The sequence below is a fragment of the Macaca nemestrina genome, chromosome 10 (assembly GCF_043159975.1).
Source record: "Macaca nemestrina isolate mMacNem1 chromosome 10, mMacNem.hap1, whole genome shotgun sequence".
Lineage (NCBI taxonomy): Eukaryota > Metazoa > Chordata > Mammalia > Primates > Cercopithecidae > Macaca > Macaca nemestrina.
Window position 1 is genome coordinate 137,095,946 of NC_092134.1, and position 14,774 is coordinate 137,110,719.

General features: G+C 48.5%; 1 protein-coding gene across 2 annotated transcripts in view; it reads left to right on the forward strand.

The window, feature by feature from the left end:
• The window catches only part of LOC105484247 (von Willebrand factor), a 186,210-nt gene that overhangs the window by 26,242 nt on the left and 145,194 nt on the right, over positions 1-14,774 (forward strand). For both annotated transcript variants that reach the window (XM_071072329.1, XM_071072330.1), the window contains exon 6: positions 6,425-6,549. In XM_071072329.1, the coding sequence (XP_070928430.1) occupies positions 6,425-6,549 (125 nt within the window). The remainder of the gene's footprint in view (positions 1-6,424; positions 6,550-14,774) is intronic.

Below are 14,774 nucleotides of genomic sequence, written 5' to 3' on the forward strand. Positions count from 1 at the left end.
AACATACAATGAGTAATGTTCCCTTGCCAAAGCTAAACACTTATATTTAAGTTATCTTTCTTCCTTATGACCCAATCACTTTCTGATTAGAGGGTAAACATGCAGGCCAGGCGCGGTGGCTCACACCTGTAATCCCAACACTTTGGGAGGCTGAGGTGGGCAGATCATGAGGTCAGGAGATCGAGACCATCCTGGCTAACACGGTGAAACCCCTTCTCTACTAAAAATACAAAAAAATTAGCCAGGCGTGGTGGTGGGCACCTGTAGTCCCAGCTACTCGGGAGGCTGAGGCAGGAGAATGGCGTGAACCCGGGAGGCGGAGCTTGCAGTGAGTGGTGATCGTGCCACTGCACTCTAGCCTGGGTGACAGAGTGAGACTCCGTCTCAAAAAAAAAAGTAAACATGTAGGGAAACAATGAACTGTTCCTTTCACTGGAATGTACTGTATTGGAAAAAATGATAGTTTATTTTTCGGTTTTCTCCAGCACCGATTTTATTGTCTGATATGTACATGTAGGGCTATAAATTTCCCTTTAAATATCACTTTAGCTGCACTGTATACATGTGTATATATGTGTATATGTAATTATATGTGTGTGTGTGTGTGTATATACACACACACACACATTGTGGCCGGACCAATTCTTTTTTTTTTTTTTTTTTTTTTTTTTTGAGACGGAGTCTTGCTGTGTCTCCCAGGCTGGAGTGCAGTGGTGTGATCTCGGCTCACTGCAAGCTCCGCCTCCTGGGTTCACGCCATTCTCCCGCCTCAGCCTCCCAAGTAGCTGAGACTACAGGCGCCCGCCACCACGCCCGGCTAGTTTTTTGGATTTTTAGTAGAGACGGGGTTTCACCATGTTAGCCAGGATAGTCTCGATCTCCTGACCTCGTGATCCACCCGCCTCGGCCTCCCAAAGTGCTGGGATTACAGGCTTGAGCCACTGCGCCCGGCCTGAACCAATTCTTTCGAATATATACTCAGAGGCAGAATTCCTGAATGATTTCTAATGGCAATTCTGTTTACTTCACATATTTCATCATTTTTCAGGTATGTGAAATTTTAAAATACTGCCTTTTATAATGTCTATTTTTCTTAAAAGGAGAAACATTTGATATGTAACTACTTAAATATTTTTTAAATTTTTACTTTTTAAAAATTTATATAAGGCCAGACATCGTGACTCACGCCTGTAATCTGGCACTTCAGGAAGCTGGGGTGGATGGATCACTTGAGGTCAGGAGTTCAAGACCAGCCTGGCCAACATGGCAAAACCCTGTCTCTACTAAAAATACAAAAATTAGCTGGGGGTGGTAGCGCATGCTTGTAATCCTAGCTACTAGGGAGGCTGAGACAGGAGAATTGCTTGAACCCAGGGGATGGAGGTTGCAATGAGCCGAGATCACCGCACTGCACTCTAACCTGGGTGACAAAATGAGACTGTCTCAAAAAATCGTATAAATTTATGGGGTAAAAGTGCAATTTTGTTGCATGCACAGATTGTGTAGTGGTCAAGTCAGGACTTTTAGGGTGCAATATACTTTGTACCCATTAAGTAATTTCTCATCACCTGCCCTCACACTCTCACCTTTTTGAGTCTCCAATCTTACCATTCTACTCTGTGTGTACACATTTTTTAGTAACCACTTATCGGTGAGAACATGTAATATTTGACTTTCTGTGGTTTGTTTCACCTGACATAATGACCTGCAATCCCACCCATGTTGCTGCAAAAGATGTGATTTCATTCTTATGGCCGAATAGTCTTCCACTGTGTATATGTACCACATTTTCTTTATCTGATTATCTGTTGATGGGCATTTAGGTTGATACCATGTCTCTGCTGTTGTGAATACACAATAAATCTACCATTGCAGGTATATTTTTGATATATTGATTTCTTTTCCTTTGGGTAGATATCCAGTGGTGGGATTGCTGGATTGAATGATAGTCTTTTTTTTTTTTTTTTTTTTTCCCTCTGAGACAGAGTCTCGCTCTGTTGTCCATGCTGGAGTGCAGTGGCCCGATCTCAGCTCACTGCAACCTGTACTTCACGGCCTCAAGCAATTCTCCTGCCTCAGTCTCCTGAGCAGCTGGGACTACAGGCGCATGCCACCACGTCTGGCTCTTGTTTTTTGTATTTTTTATAGTAGAGATGGGGTTTCACAATGTTGGCCAGGCTAGTCTCAAACTCCTGACCTCATGATATGCCCGCCTCAGCCTCCCAAGGTGCTGGGATTACAGGCATGAGCCACCATGCCTGGCAGTCCTTTTTTTTTTTTTTTTTTTTTTTTTTTTAAGTTTTGTGAAAAGTCTCCATACTGTTTTCCATAGAGGTTGTACTCATTTACATTCCCACCAACAGTGTGTAAGAGTTCCCCTTTTTCCTCATCTTTGCCAACATCTGTTATTTTCTGTCTTTTTAATAACAACCATTGTGACTAGGGTAAGATGATACCTCGTTGTGGTTTTAACTTGCGTTTCTCTCGTGACAAGTTATGTTGACCATTTTTTTTCATATTCCTGTCAGATATTTCTATGTCTTCCTTTGAAAAATGTCTATTCATGTCTTTTGCCCACTTCTTGCTGATATTATTTGTTATTTTTCATTGTTGTTGAGGTGTTTAAATTCCTTGTGTATTTTGGATACTAGTCCTTTGCTGGATGAGTAAGTTTGCAAATATTTTCTTCCATTCTGCAAGCTTTCTCTTCACTCTGTCGATGATTTCTTTTGCTGTGCAGAAGATTTTTAGTTTAATGAGGTCTCATTTGTCTATTTGTTTTTGTTGCCTGTGTTTTTGAAGTCTTAGTCAGAAATTCCTTGCCTAGACCAACGTCCATTACAGTTTTCGCAAGGTTTCTTCCTTCTATTTTTATAGTTTCAGGCCTTACATTTAAGTCTTGAACACATCTTGAGTTGATTGGTTTTTGCATACGTGAGATATAGGGGTCCAGTTTCATTCTTCTGCATATGGCAATCCAGTTTTCCCAGCACCATTTGTTGAAGAGGGTGTCCTTTCCCTGGTATATATTCTTGTCCATTGATCTTTGTGTGTGTGTGTGTATATATATATATGCGTGTGTGTGTATATATATATATGCGTGTGTGTGTATACACATATATGTATGTATGTATATATATGTGTATATATATACACACACACACATTAGATCAGTGGAACAGAATAGAGACCCAGAAATAGAGCCAATTGATCTTTGTATATGTATGTGTATATATACACACACTTTATATATATACACACATACACGCACACACGTGTGTATTTTTTGGAGACGGAGTCTTGCTCTATTGCCTGGGCTGGAGTGTGGTGGCGCGATCTCGGCTCACTGCAAGCTCCGCCTCCTGGGTTCAAGCGATTCTCCTGCCTCCGCCTCCCGAGTAGCTGGGACTACAGGTGCCCGCTACCACACCTGGCTAATTTTTTTTTTAGTTTTAGTAGAGACGGGGTTACACCATGTTAACCAGGATGGTCTCGATCTCCTGATCTTTTGATCTGCCTGCCTCGGCCTCCCAAAGTGCTGGGATTATAAGCATGAGCCACTGCCCCAGGCCTGTCTTTTGAAATTTCTTATTTTTTTGGTAAGATTAGTTATGAATTCAGTAGGGCATTTGTCCATTGTAGTGGCAAGTATTTCAGTGTGTTCTAATCTGTCAAATTACTAGAAATGGAAGTCTCAGCCTTGAATATCTTTCATATTCCCAGGCTTTAAAGTTGAAAAACTGAAAATGGGGTCTAAGCTGCGTTGGTGTTGTAAAAATTCAGGACTCTGGTGATATTTCAGAAACCATCCTCAAAGGATTGGGGGTGTAGTTGTCTTTGGTTGTTAAAGACTCAACAATATTTGTCCCCAAACAGTTAACTTTGCTTCTTGACTTCTAGGAATCTGCTCAGCTTGGTTTTTACTCCAGCTCTGAGTTTTCTCTAAGCAAGAATATTTGTAATTCCATCTCTTGGACAGCCTATGTCTCATTTCGGATCTAGCCTATAAAATTTCACTTCATAGACGGTCAGGGCTAAAAACGACCCTAGAAGTCATCTAGTCTCTTTATTTGCATGTCAGGAATTAGGATCAGCCCAGATCACACAGGGTCATAGAAGGGCTTTGCTCAGGCAACAACACGAAGCCTCCTCTGTCTCTTCCTTAATGTGGTTTATTAGAAAGTGTCAAAACCTGTGTGATATGGAATGACCGAGTACCCAGAGAGTACCTATCACAATGTCACACAGTCAACATGCCACAAATTTAAGTTCTCTTGCTTTTGGCTTCTCCCATATATCAGTTTCCTGTGGCTACCAACACGTTACGACAAACTCGATGGCTTGAAACAACTGAAATTTATTCTCTCATGGTGCTAGAGGTCAGAAGTTTGCAATTAAGGTGTTGGGAGGGCCAAAGCTCCCTCCAAAAGCTCTTGGGAAGCATCTCTTCCTAACCTTCCACCATCTGCAGTCATACCTGACTTAGAGCTACATCATTCCAGTCTCTGCCTCTGTCTTCACATTGCTTTCTCCTCTGTGTGTGTCTTCGCCCGTCTCCCTCTACCCATGTCTTTTTTTTGAGCTGGAGTCTTGCTCTGTCACCAGGCTGGAGTGCAGTGGCGCATTCTCGGCTCGCTGTAGTCTCTGCCTCCCAGGTTCAAGCAATTTTCCTGCCTCAGCCTCCTGAGGAGCTGGGATTACAAGCACGTGCCGCCATGCCTTGCTACTTTTTCTGTATTTTTAGTAGAGATGGGGTTTCACCATGTTGGCCAGGATGGTCTTGATCTCATGACCTTGTGATCCACCCTCCTTGGCCTCCCAAAGTGTTGGATTACAGGTGTCAGCCACCGTGCCCAGCCTCTACCCATCTTGTATAAGGATACAGATGATTGCATTTAGGCTCACCCAACTAATCCAACAGAAGTTCTTCCTCTCAAGATCCCTAACTTAAGCACACCTTTTGCCATATGAGATAATATTTACATGCTCCAGGGATTAGGAAGTGAATATATCTTTGGTGGTGGGGGGGAACTTTTTCTGCCTATCAAACCCCCACATACCAACTGACTATAAGGTCTCATTTATATTTTCCTCCCCCAGGGACAGTTTATTTACTATTTGCAAATGCATTACTTGACCTTGAGACATACTTCACTCTTTCAGGCTTGGCTATGCAAAAAACTCATCCCAATACTGCAAAGGTAGTAGTCTCATACTGCCTTTGTAATACGGATTAGGCAATTACTTTGCACCAGGCCATGTAGGTCCATGAGGCCCTCAGTCTTTTGTGAGTAGCTGACAGTAGCATGAGCACTATAAGTACTAAAGCACAGATGCTGTGAGAGCCTGGAGTATGCAGTGACTTGGGGACTGGGCTTAGGTTCCGTGTCATATTCTTACCTTCATTCTACAAAAATATTTTGAGCATTCATAATCCACTATAAGAATTTAGAGATGAGAGACACAGCCATACCCTTCAGTAAGGAGCTCACAGTTGAATGGGGATGAATATGAGCAAAAAGAACACAAACCAAAGGTGATGAGTGTTTTGGTAGAGGGATGCCCAGGGTGCCATGGGGCACAGAGGAGGGACCACCCACACAGGCTGGGGTGAGACATGGGAGTGGAGCTGTTTAGAAATGCTCCCTGGAGGCAGTGGTTCTTGAGCTGCATCTTGAGGAAGGGAGATAGTTAAGGCAATAATGGGAAGGAGAGCATTCCACATGGAGGGAGAAAGGCGCGTGAAGGCATGGAGAAGTGACAGGGAAAGGACATCTCCTCAGCATCTTTCACTTCATCTCCCTCATTGTAATTATATCCCTCCCTCCCTCCCTCCCTCCATCCGTTTCTCCCTCCATCCATTTCTCCCTCCATCCCTCCATCCCTCTATTCCTCTTCAGTCTCTAAGCGTCTGCTGAGCTCTGACGCCCATGCCCTGTGGTGTTAGGCTGAGCACTGTATGCATGCTTATTGTTTAATACAAGTTTGATTCAGCTAAAAACAGACCTAGAGCCTGGTGTGGTGGCTCACACCTGCATTCTCAGCTACTGGAGAGGCTGATGCGGGAGGATCATTTCAGCCCAGGGCTTCTGGGCTGTAGAGCACTATACTGATCCAGGTGCCCACACTATGCTTGGCGTCAAAATAGGAGGGTCTCCTGGGGAGCGGGGGACAACTGAGTTACCTGAGGAGGGGTGAACCAGCCAGGCCGGAGATGGGTCAGGTCACTACTGTGCTGCTCAGTAGTGGGACTGCACTTGCCAATAGTCACTGCACTCCAACCTGGGAGACGTAGCCAGACCCTGTCTTTTTATACAAAATGAAAGCAAAAAACACAAAGCCACCAGGAATCCTAGAGTTTTCACTCAGAAGTTCTGGGACAGGCATAACTGAAGTGTTATTTTCCTGAAACTTTCCTCCACAGGGACCGTGACCTCGGACCCCTATGACTTTGCCAACTCATGGGCTCTGAGCAGTGGAGAACAGTGGTGTGAACGGGCATCTCCTCCCAGCAGCTCGTGTAACATCTCCTCTGGGGAAGTGCAGAAGGTGGGTGTCGCCTGGCCTGGGTGCACCTGGATGGTGTGTGATTTCTGGATCTAAAAGACAGAAGGACTCAGTCTTATATCCTTCCATCTGGGGGAGGAATGGACTTACACAGGGTCCTTTCCTCCAAAACTAACTGTGGCTAGAGTTTGGTTAACTCTAATTCTAATACATCTCTGGGCCTGGAGCTCTAAAAATGGGACTGGGCTAATGACTTGGTGTAGTGTCTCAGTCCATTTGTGCTGCTCTAACAAATGCCTGAGACTGGGTATTTTTTTTTTTCCAATTTTATAACTTTATTTGATGTATTTGATCAGCGATTAGTTCTCATCCACATTGACTGTAGATTTTTGAAAGTGGTAACAGGTACATAGGTAACCAAAGTATAGAGCTTATATTTGGTGAATCTTCATCCCCATTACGTTTTCTGGACAGCCGCACACGGATTCGGTATGGGACATTCCTTATTCCTTTGGCCCAGACAGCTTTGTTGAGCCTGGTATCAATGCGCACATCTGGAGTTCCCATCTCCTTCATGGCAAATTTCCGAATCTCTGAGTGCCCGAGGGGCACGCTTCTTGAAGCCCACTCCATGGATGCGCTTGTGAATGTTGATGGTGTATTCTCAGGTCACCACCTCGTTGATGGCAGAATGGCCCTTTTTCTTGCCACCCTTTGCGGGAGCCATTCTGCCGGGTCCAAGCTGGAAAGGAAGCGAGACTGGGTAATTTTAGGGAACAGAAATTATCTTCTATAGTTCTGGAGGCTGGGCAGCCTGAGAGCAAGGTACCAGCATTCAGTGTCTTGCAAGGACCTTCTTGCTGTGACCTGAAGCTGGGTGCTGTGGCTCAGTCTTGTAATCCCAGCACTTTGGGAGGCCAAGGTAGATGGATCACGAGGTCGGGAGATCGAGACCATCCGGGCGCCTGTAGTCCCAGCTACTCGGGAGGCTGAGGCAGTAGAATGGTGTGAACCGGGGAGGCGGAGCATGCAGTGAGCACTCCAGCCTGGGCAACAAAGCGAGACTCTGTCTCAAACAACAAAAAAAATTAGCCGGACATGGTGGCATGTGCCTGTAATCCCAGCTACTTTAGAAGGCTGAGGCAGGAGAATTGCTTGAACCTCAGCGGCGGAGGTTACAGTGAACTGAGATCATACCACTGCAGTACAGCCTGGGTGACAAAGACTCCATCTCAATTTAAAAAAAAAAAAAAAAAAACACTGAAGTGCTCTCATCAACCTCTTTTATCAGAGCACTAATTCATTCAGGAAGGCAGAGCCCTCAGGACTTAAATCACTTCCCCAAAGCCTGCCTCCACCTTTTCATAACATCACTTTGGAGTTTAGGTTCCACACATGGATTTTGGAGGGACATATGCAGTTGAACCATAGCAATAAGTAACTATGCTTTTCTGTTTTAGACTCCAGTGCCCTCTCTTGTCCCCAAATATCTCCATCAGTCTCGCTCTGTTGCCCAGGCTGGAGTGCAGTGGTGTGATCTCGCCTCACTGCAAGTTCGCCTCCCGGGTTCATGCCATTCTCCTGCCTCAGCCTCCCTAGTAGCTGGGACTACAGGCGCCCGCCACCACACCCAACTAATTTTTTTGTATTTTTAGTTAGAGACGGGATTTCACCATGTTAGCCAGGATGGTCTCCATCTCCTGACCTCGTGATCCACCCGTCTTGGCCTCCCAAAGTGCTAGGATTACTGGCGTGAGCCACTGCGCCCGGCCAAAAGCCACTTCTTTCTTTTTTTTTTTTTTTTTTGAGACGGAGTCTCGCTCTGTCGCCCAGGCTGGAGTGCAGTGGCCGGATCTCAGCTCACTGCAAGCTCCGCCTCCTGGGTTTACGCCATTCTCCTGCCTCAGCCTCCCGAGTAGCTGGGACTACAGGCGCCCGCCGCCTCGCCCGGCTAGTTTTTTGTATTTTTAGTAGAGACGGGGTTTCACCGTGTTCGCCAGGATGGTCTCGATCTCCTGACCTTGTGATCCGCCCGTCTTGGCCTCCCAAAGTGCTGGGATTACAGGCTTGAGCCACCGCGCCCGGCCGCCACTTCTTTCTTAAGTGGCTGTTGTAAACTTAAAATAGGAGGGAAAGCCTCCTCTCATATCAGATCAGCTGGAAGGAAAACTACTTCACGGTTGCAGACACTGAAGGGAGTCTGAGCGAGAGGCTGTGCCTGAAGCAACACGGCTTGGATGGCAGGATGGCTTCCTGAGGCTGCTGTAACAAATTATCTCATACTTAATGGCTTGAAACAATAGGCATTTATTTTCTCCCAGTTCTGGAGGCTAGAGGTCCAAATTTAGTTTCCCTGGGCTGAGATCAAGGTGTCGGCTGACTTTGCTCCTTCCAGAGGCTCTAGGGGAGAATCACTTCCTTCCTTCCCCCAGTGTTGGGTGGTAGTGGCATTCGTCTTGGGGCTCATGACTTCAATCTCTGCCTCTGTGGTCACATGGCCTTCTCTCCTGTGTGTGCTAATGCCTGGCAAGGCTGGGAGGACTACCCCACCCCTTCCGCAGGGCCCTATTGCCACTTACAAGGTAGCACTGCAGCAGTTCTTTCTGCATCAGGGTTGCTGTTCATGATCTTACTCGCCAGGACCTCACACTGGAGAGAAGGGGTAGGTGGGGAGGGCTGGCCAGGACCACACTCTGCCTTCACCTGCCACAGGTGAAGATGGTCTTTGTGCCTCCCTGTGTGCGTGTTTGGGGCAAGAATGCCTTACGTGGGGCAAGACCTCACTCAATGGATAATTCCCTTCCCACTGTGGATCAGGCTGCCTTGGGCTGGGGGAGGTGGGTGCAGCTGTGAGGCTGAACCGCTGTGGGGAACAGGGGTTGCCCTTTTGGGATTGTGCTCAGAGACTCGTCATCTGAGGAGCAAGGTTCCTTGGTGGTGCGTGAGTCAGGCTCCCCGGGAGGGACGTTTGTATGCAGGGGGTTTACTGGGGAGAGGGGCTCGAGCAGCAGCCTTGGTAAGGAAGTGAGAGAAGCAGAGGGAGAAGTTGAACTCCATGTGATATAGCATTGATAGAGCTTCAGCGGGGCCTCAGCTGATCCTTCAGGGAGCTGCAGTGTCCCCTGTTCGTCATTGGATGTGGGCTGCCCTGGGTAAGGAGGTGGAACTCCCTTCGACTGAGGGCCATTCCTGAGGAATGCCTCAGTGGTGAGCCCTTGGCAGCCAACACTGGGCAGCTAGTGGATGAGTCCTCAGGCTCTGAATGGGCACCTACACTGTGCCCCGACATGCTCTATAAAGTTGCTGTACTTGACAGCACCACCTCCCTGCCCTCATCCAGAGAGCAACCACACTGTCCAAAATGTCAACTGAAGAATCACAAGGTTCATAAACTTAGAGGAAGGCTTTTCTTAAGAGTTGCGGCCTTGCAGGCTGCCCATCCTGCAGGCTGGGAAGTGTAGCCTCTGATAGAAACTGAAAGCAGGCACTTCAAGGGAGAAAAGGGTGGAACAGAAGCTTATTCCAAAAGGGTTGACTCAGTATACGTATTTAACAGGTTATAGGAGGAGCTATGAATATTCATAATGGGAGGAGGCATTTGCATATACAGTAAGCAAACATACATGTTACATATGTCCCATGTTCACTTTGGGATGGAGACTTAACATTTAAATGTATTAAAATTAGCCTCTAGGTCAAAAGGTGAAATGGAGGACACAGGCATCTTGCACACAGCCTCTAAATCAGCCAGAACCATTCCGTGGTTGGTGGTCTCTTACCAGGAAGGAATGCTTGTCACTCCACACACACACACACCCCCCCTCCACACACACACACCCCCCCTCCACACACACACACCCCCCCTCCACACACACACACCCCCCCTCCACACACACACACCCCCCCTCCACACACACACACCCCCCCTCCACACACACACACCCCCCCTCCACACACACACACCCCCCCTCCACACACACACACCCCCCCTCCACACACACACCCCCCCTCCACACACACACACCCCCCCTCCACACACACACACCCCCCTCCACACACACACACCCCCCTCCACACACACACCCACACCCCCCTCCACACACACACCCACACCCCCCTCCACACACCCACCCACACCCCCTCCACACACACCCCCCCCACACACACCCCCCCCACACACACACCCCCCCCACACACACCCCCCCCACACACACCCCCCCTCCACACACACACCCCCCCTCCACACACACCCCCCCTCCACACACACCCCCCCTCCACACACACCCCCCCTCCACACACACACCCCCCCTCCACACACACACCCCCCCTCCACACACACACCCCCCCTCCACACACACACCCCCCCTCCACCGTACACACCCACCCACCCCCGTACACACCCACCCACCCCCGTACACACCCACCCACCCCCGTACACACCCACCCACCCACCCCCGTACACACCCACCCACCCACCCCCGTACACACCCCCGCCCCCGTACACACCCCCGCCCCCGTACACACCCGCCCCCGTACACACCCCCGCCCCCGTACACACCCCCGCCCCCGCACACACACACCCGCCCCCTCCGCACACACACACCCGCCCCCTCCGCACACACACACCCGCCCCCTCCGCACACACACACCCGCCCCCCTCCGCACACACACACCCGCCCCCCTCCGCACACACACACCCGCCCCCCTCCGCACACACACACCCGCCCCCCTCCGCACACACACACCCGGCCCCCTCCGCACACACACACACGGCCCCCTCCACACACACACACACACGGCCCCCTCCACACACACACACACACACGCCCCCCTCCACACACACCCAGACACAGATTAGCTGGCGTAGTGGTGCACTAGTAATCCCAGGTAATGGGAGGGCTGAGGGGGAAGACAGCTTGAACCTGGGAGGCGGAAGCTGCAGTGAGTTGACACTGCACCGCTATACTCCAGCCTGGGTGAAAACATGAGACTCTGTCTCAAAAGAAAAAAAATAACCCGCAAAAAGGGAGGGGAGTCCCTGCTGGGCTGGTTCTGTTTAACTCTTAGGAAAGAAAGTCTAATGGCAGTTAATGAGGGAGAGTGTATAAGGAGGGGGGTGCTCAACCTCCCATCCTATCATGGCCAGGAACTCAGTTTTAACATTTCTCTGGGGTCCCTTTGGCAGTCTGTTTAGTTGGTAGGGGGGCTTAGGATTTTATTTTTCTCAAAACCTACAACCATGCACAAAGAAGGTGAGCCCTGCCTATACCCAGGACCACGGTCATGATAGACTTGACAGGCCACAGTTGGCTTTGGGCACAGGCAGCTCTGCAGAGCGTGAGTACATGCTGCAGTCACCCGAGTGCACAGCCCCTCAGTAGGGCGGCAGGGCAGGTGCTCTGTGATTTTGCTCATTTGATGAGAAAACAAAGCCATAGGAGGTTAAGTAGCTGACCAAAGTCACCAACTAGTGAGGTGCAGAGCCAGGACTCACGCCCTGCCTGACGCCGTCCCTTTCCTGTTCTGGTCACATGGGTTCAGGTTACTCAAGTTACTTTTACCAGTGGGCCCTTGTGTTTCTCTTGGGGAGCTGGGCTCTGCAGGTTCTTAAGGTTTCTTTAGGTTCTAAAACCCTTTATTAGCCTGGTATGGTGGCTTATACCTGTAGACCCGGCTACTCAGGAGGCTGAGGCAGGAGGATCACTTGAGCCCGGGAGGTGGAGACTGCAGTGAGCTAAGATTGCCCCACTGCACTACAGCCTGGGCATTAGAGTGAGACCCTGTCTGTAACACAAAACCAAAACCAAAAAACAAAACTTTCATTATGTATTTCTGTGGATTGGGCTAGAGAGAGAGAGTATATAATAGGTCTTAATAAATATTGGATGGGTGGATGAATGGAAATTGCTGGTGGTATTTATATAGGGATTGTGACCTCCACAATAACCCAGACTCCTTGTTAGAAATCTGATTTATCTAAGTAAATACACAAGTAGAGAAACCCAGCCCTCTCCTATTCCATGAAACAAAATAAAACACACCCACATCACCTTCCTCCCTCCCTACCTGTTCCCACCTCCCATGGTAACATGAGAAAGCTTCATTTTAGCTGGTTATTCATTCAGTGAATTTTCATCTTCATGGAACAATTTGAACTCTGACCAAGGAGTATGTCAGACCCAGAAAAATACTGAGTTGATACTAAATTCAGCTGCCTAAATTGTGAACAATCTTATAAACAAGTACATTCCAAAATGGTACCAGGTGTTTGTTGTTTCCCTTGGACTTTGGTGGTGCTAGGTCCTCTGATTAGTCCGGCAAAGTCTGCATCACCTGGATCCTAGCCCAGTAGCAGCACTAACAAAGGCGCACGTGAGGGGAGGGTGCTGTCTCGTGGAAGGGAGGAGTTTCCTCCTCTTTCCAGTAAAAGTTCTGAACCATACCCTTGATAGCCCTTTGAGTTTCTCTCACCCTGGGCTTCGGCGTGGCATGGTGCTAAGGGTGTGGGTTTGAGTCAGCTCACTTACTGGCTTTGTGAATCTGGGCGGGACATGTGCCTTTGTAGAGCCTCAGTTTCCACATTTGTAAAACAGAAATAGTACCTGCTGGGTCATTGAAAAGGTAAGAGAGGGATTATGCGTATAGAGTTTAGCCCAGTGGGTCTCAACTGTTATGAGCCATGAGGAGGAGGAGTAGTTAACTGGCTCCCCATCTTCTCCTGCTGTCCTGTGTTTTCCACCAGAGTGCCCCTGCCTTGAGAGTAGAAGCAGGCCAAGCACACGCCGGGCTTTAAGCACAAGCTTCAACCTTCATTCTTTTTCTCCTTCCCCCTCCCAACTGTAACCAATTCCTTTTGGGGAGCTGAGCGCAGCTTGAGGTTAGAAGGAAAGCAGGGTGCCCAGACATCTCCACACATCCAAGTGGGTTGTGGAGAAAGTGACAGGAACCGGCCTGCCTTCTAGAGCTGCTTGTGAAACCTGATGGATTTAAAATTGAGTGCGCTCGAGGTACTGTGTAAGAGAGGACGGATTTTCGTAATTACTTTTTTTTCTCAAATGTAGAGTTGTGCTGTTGGTGGGTCACCCTCGGCTGCCCTTTAGTGTTCTCCAGGCAGGGGTGAGATGAAGGGGGGGGAGGTGGTGGATGCCTCAGCTGGTGAGGTGGGGTCAGGGTGGCCGTGGAGGTACCTCTAACACTGAAACATGCCTTCAGGGATTTATTATTTTTGGTTTCATTTGATTTTGCAAACATAGCCCAGTGCAAATCCAAAGGAATTACCTCATTTATCCATACTGAGTGGGATGTAAAGCCAGGATTCTCAAGTGGAGAACCTGATCCTGAGGTCGGGTTGAGGAGGGAGACTGGGAGGTTTGTCTCCTGGAGACAAAGGGGAGGGAGAATCAAGAGAAGCCTTGTTTGTCTCCCGGGACACCTTTTTGAGGCTCCAGCTGTGCCCTAGCTACTTGCTTTGTCTCCTGGGTACATTAAAGTCCTTACTAACCAGTGTTCTGGGAACAGCTGAAAAAACTGGGTACCAGGTTCATAGTGCTGGGCTGCGGCCGCAAACACATGAGACCTCTCAGAGGCACAAGCTCCTCCCAGCTCAGAACTACCAGGTTCAGGTGGTTTACCTGAGAAGAGAAGACTGCTTTGTCCTCAGCCAATCAGATAGTGTTTGCCCACAACCGAGGCTTTTCCATTGGCTCAGAAGCACAATGACTCGTCTCCCAGGAGGTGATTAATGTGGTCTTTTGAGTTGTTCACAGCCTGTGTAGTCCTATGGGGCCCCCAGGTTCAGAAGTCCGGTCTGGTAAATGCCACATCATTTATGAGTGTCTGCTGTTGTGGCTCCAAGGGCCATTCGGGGTGGCAGTGTTTTGTCGGGGAGTTCACACTGACCTTGGAACTTTCCTTGAGAGCCTCCAGAATCTACTCCCCAATCCTCTGGTGCTGTCTGTCTTTAGGGCATAGCAAGGAGTCAGCTCATTCTGAGAGCCAGGTCATATTACTTATTAGTTATACCTAGGGAACGAACGTTTCCTTGTTACGCCAACAAAACCCAATGCCTGTGTCCGTTGGAACTGATAATGGCCTTGTTTGATTGCATGCAAATTTGCAGTTTTTTTGGCTTTTCAAACTGAAGGGGGGATGGTTGGAGTCTGGAGCCCCAAGCTATGAACATTCAGATAATTGATGTTCATTTGCAGGTAACTATCACAAAGTGTACATTTGAGAAAGACCCTTAGATCAGTTTTAAAAAAATTAGG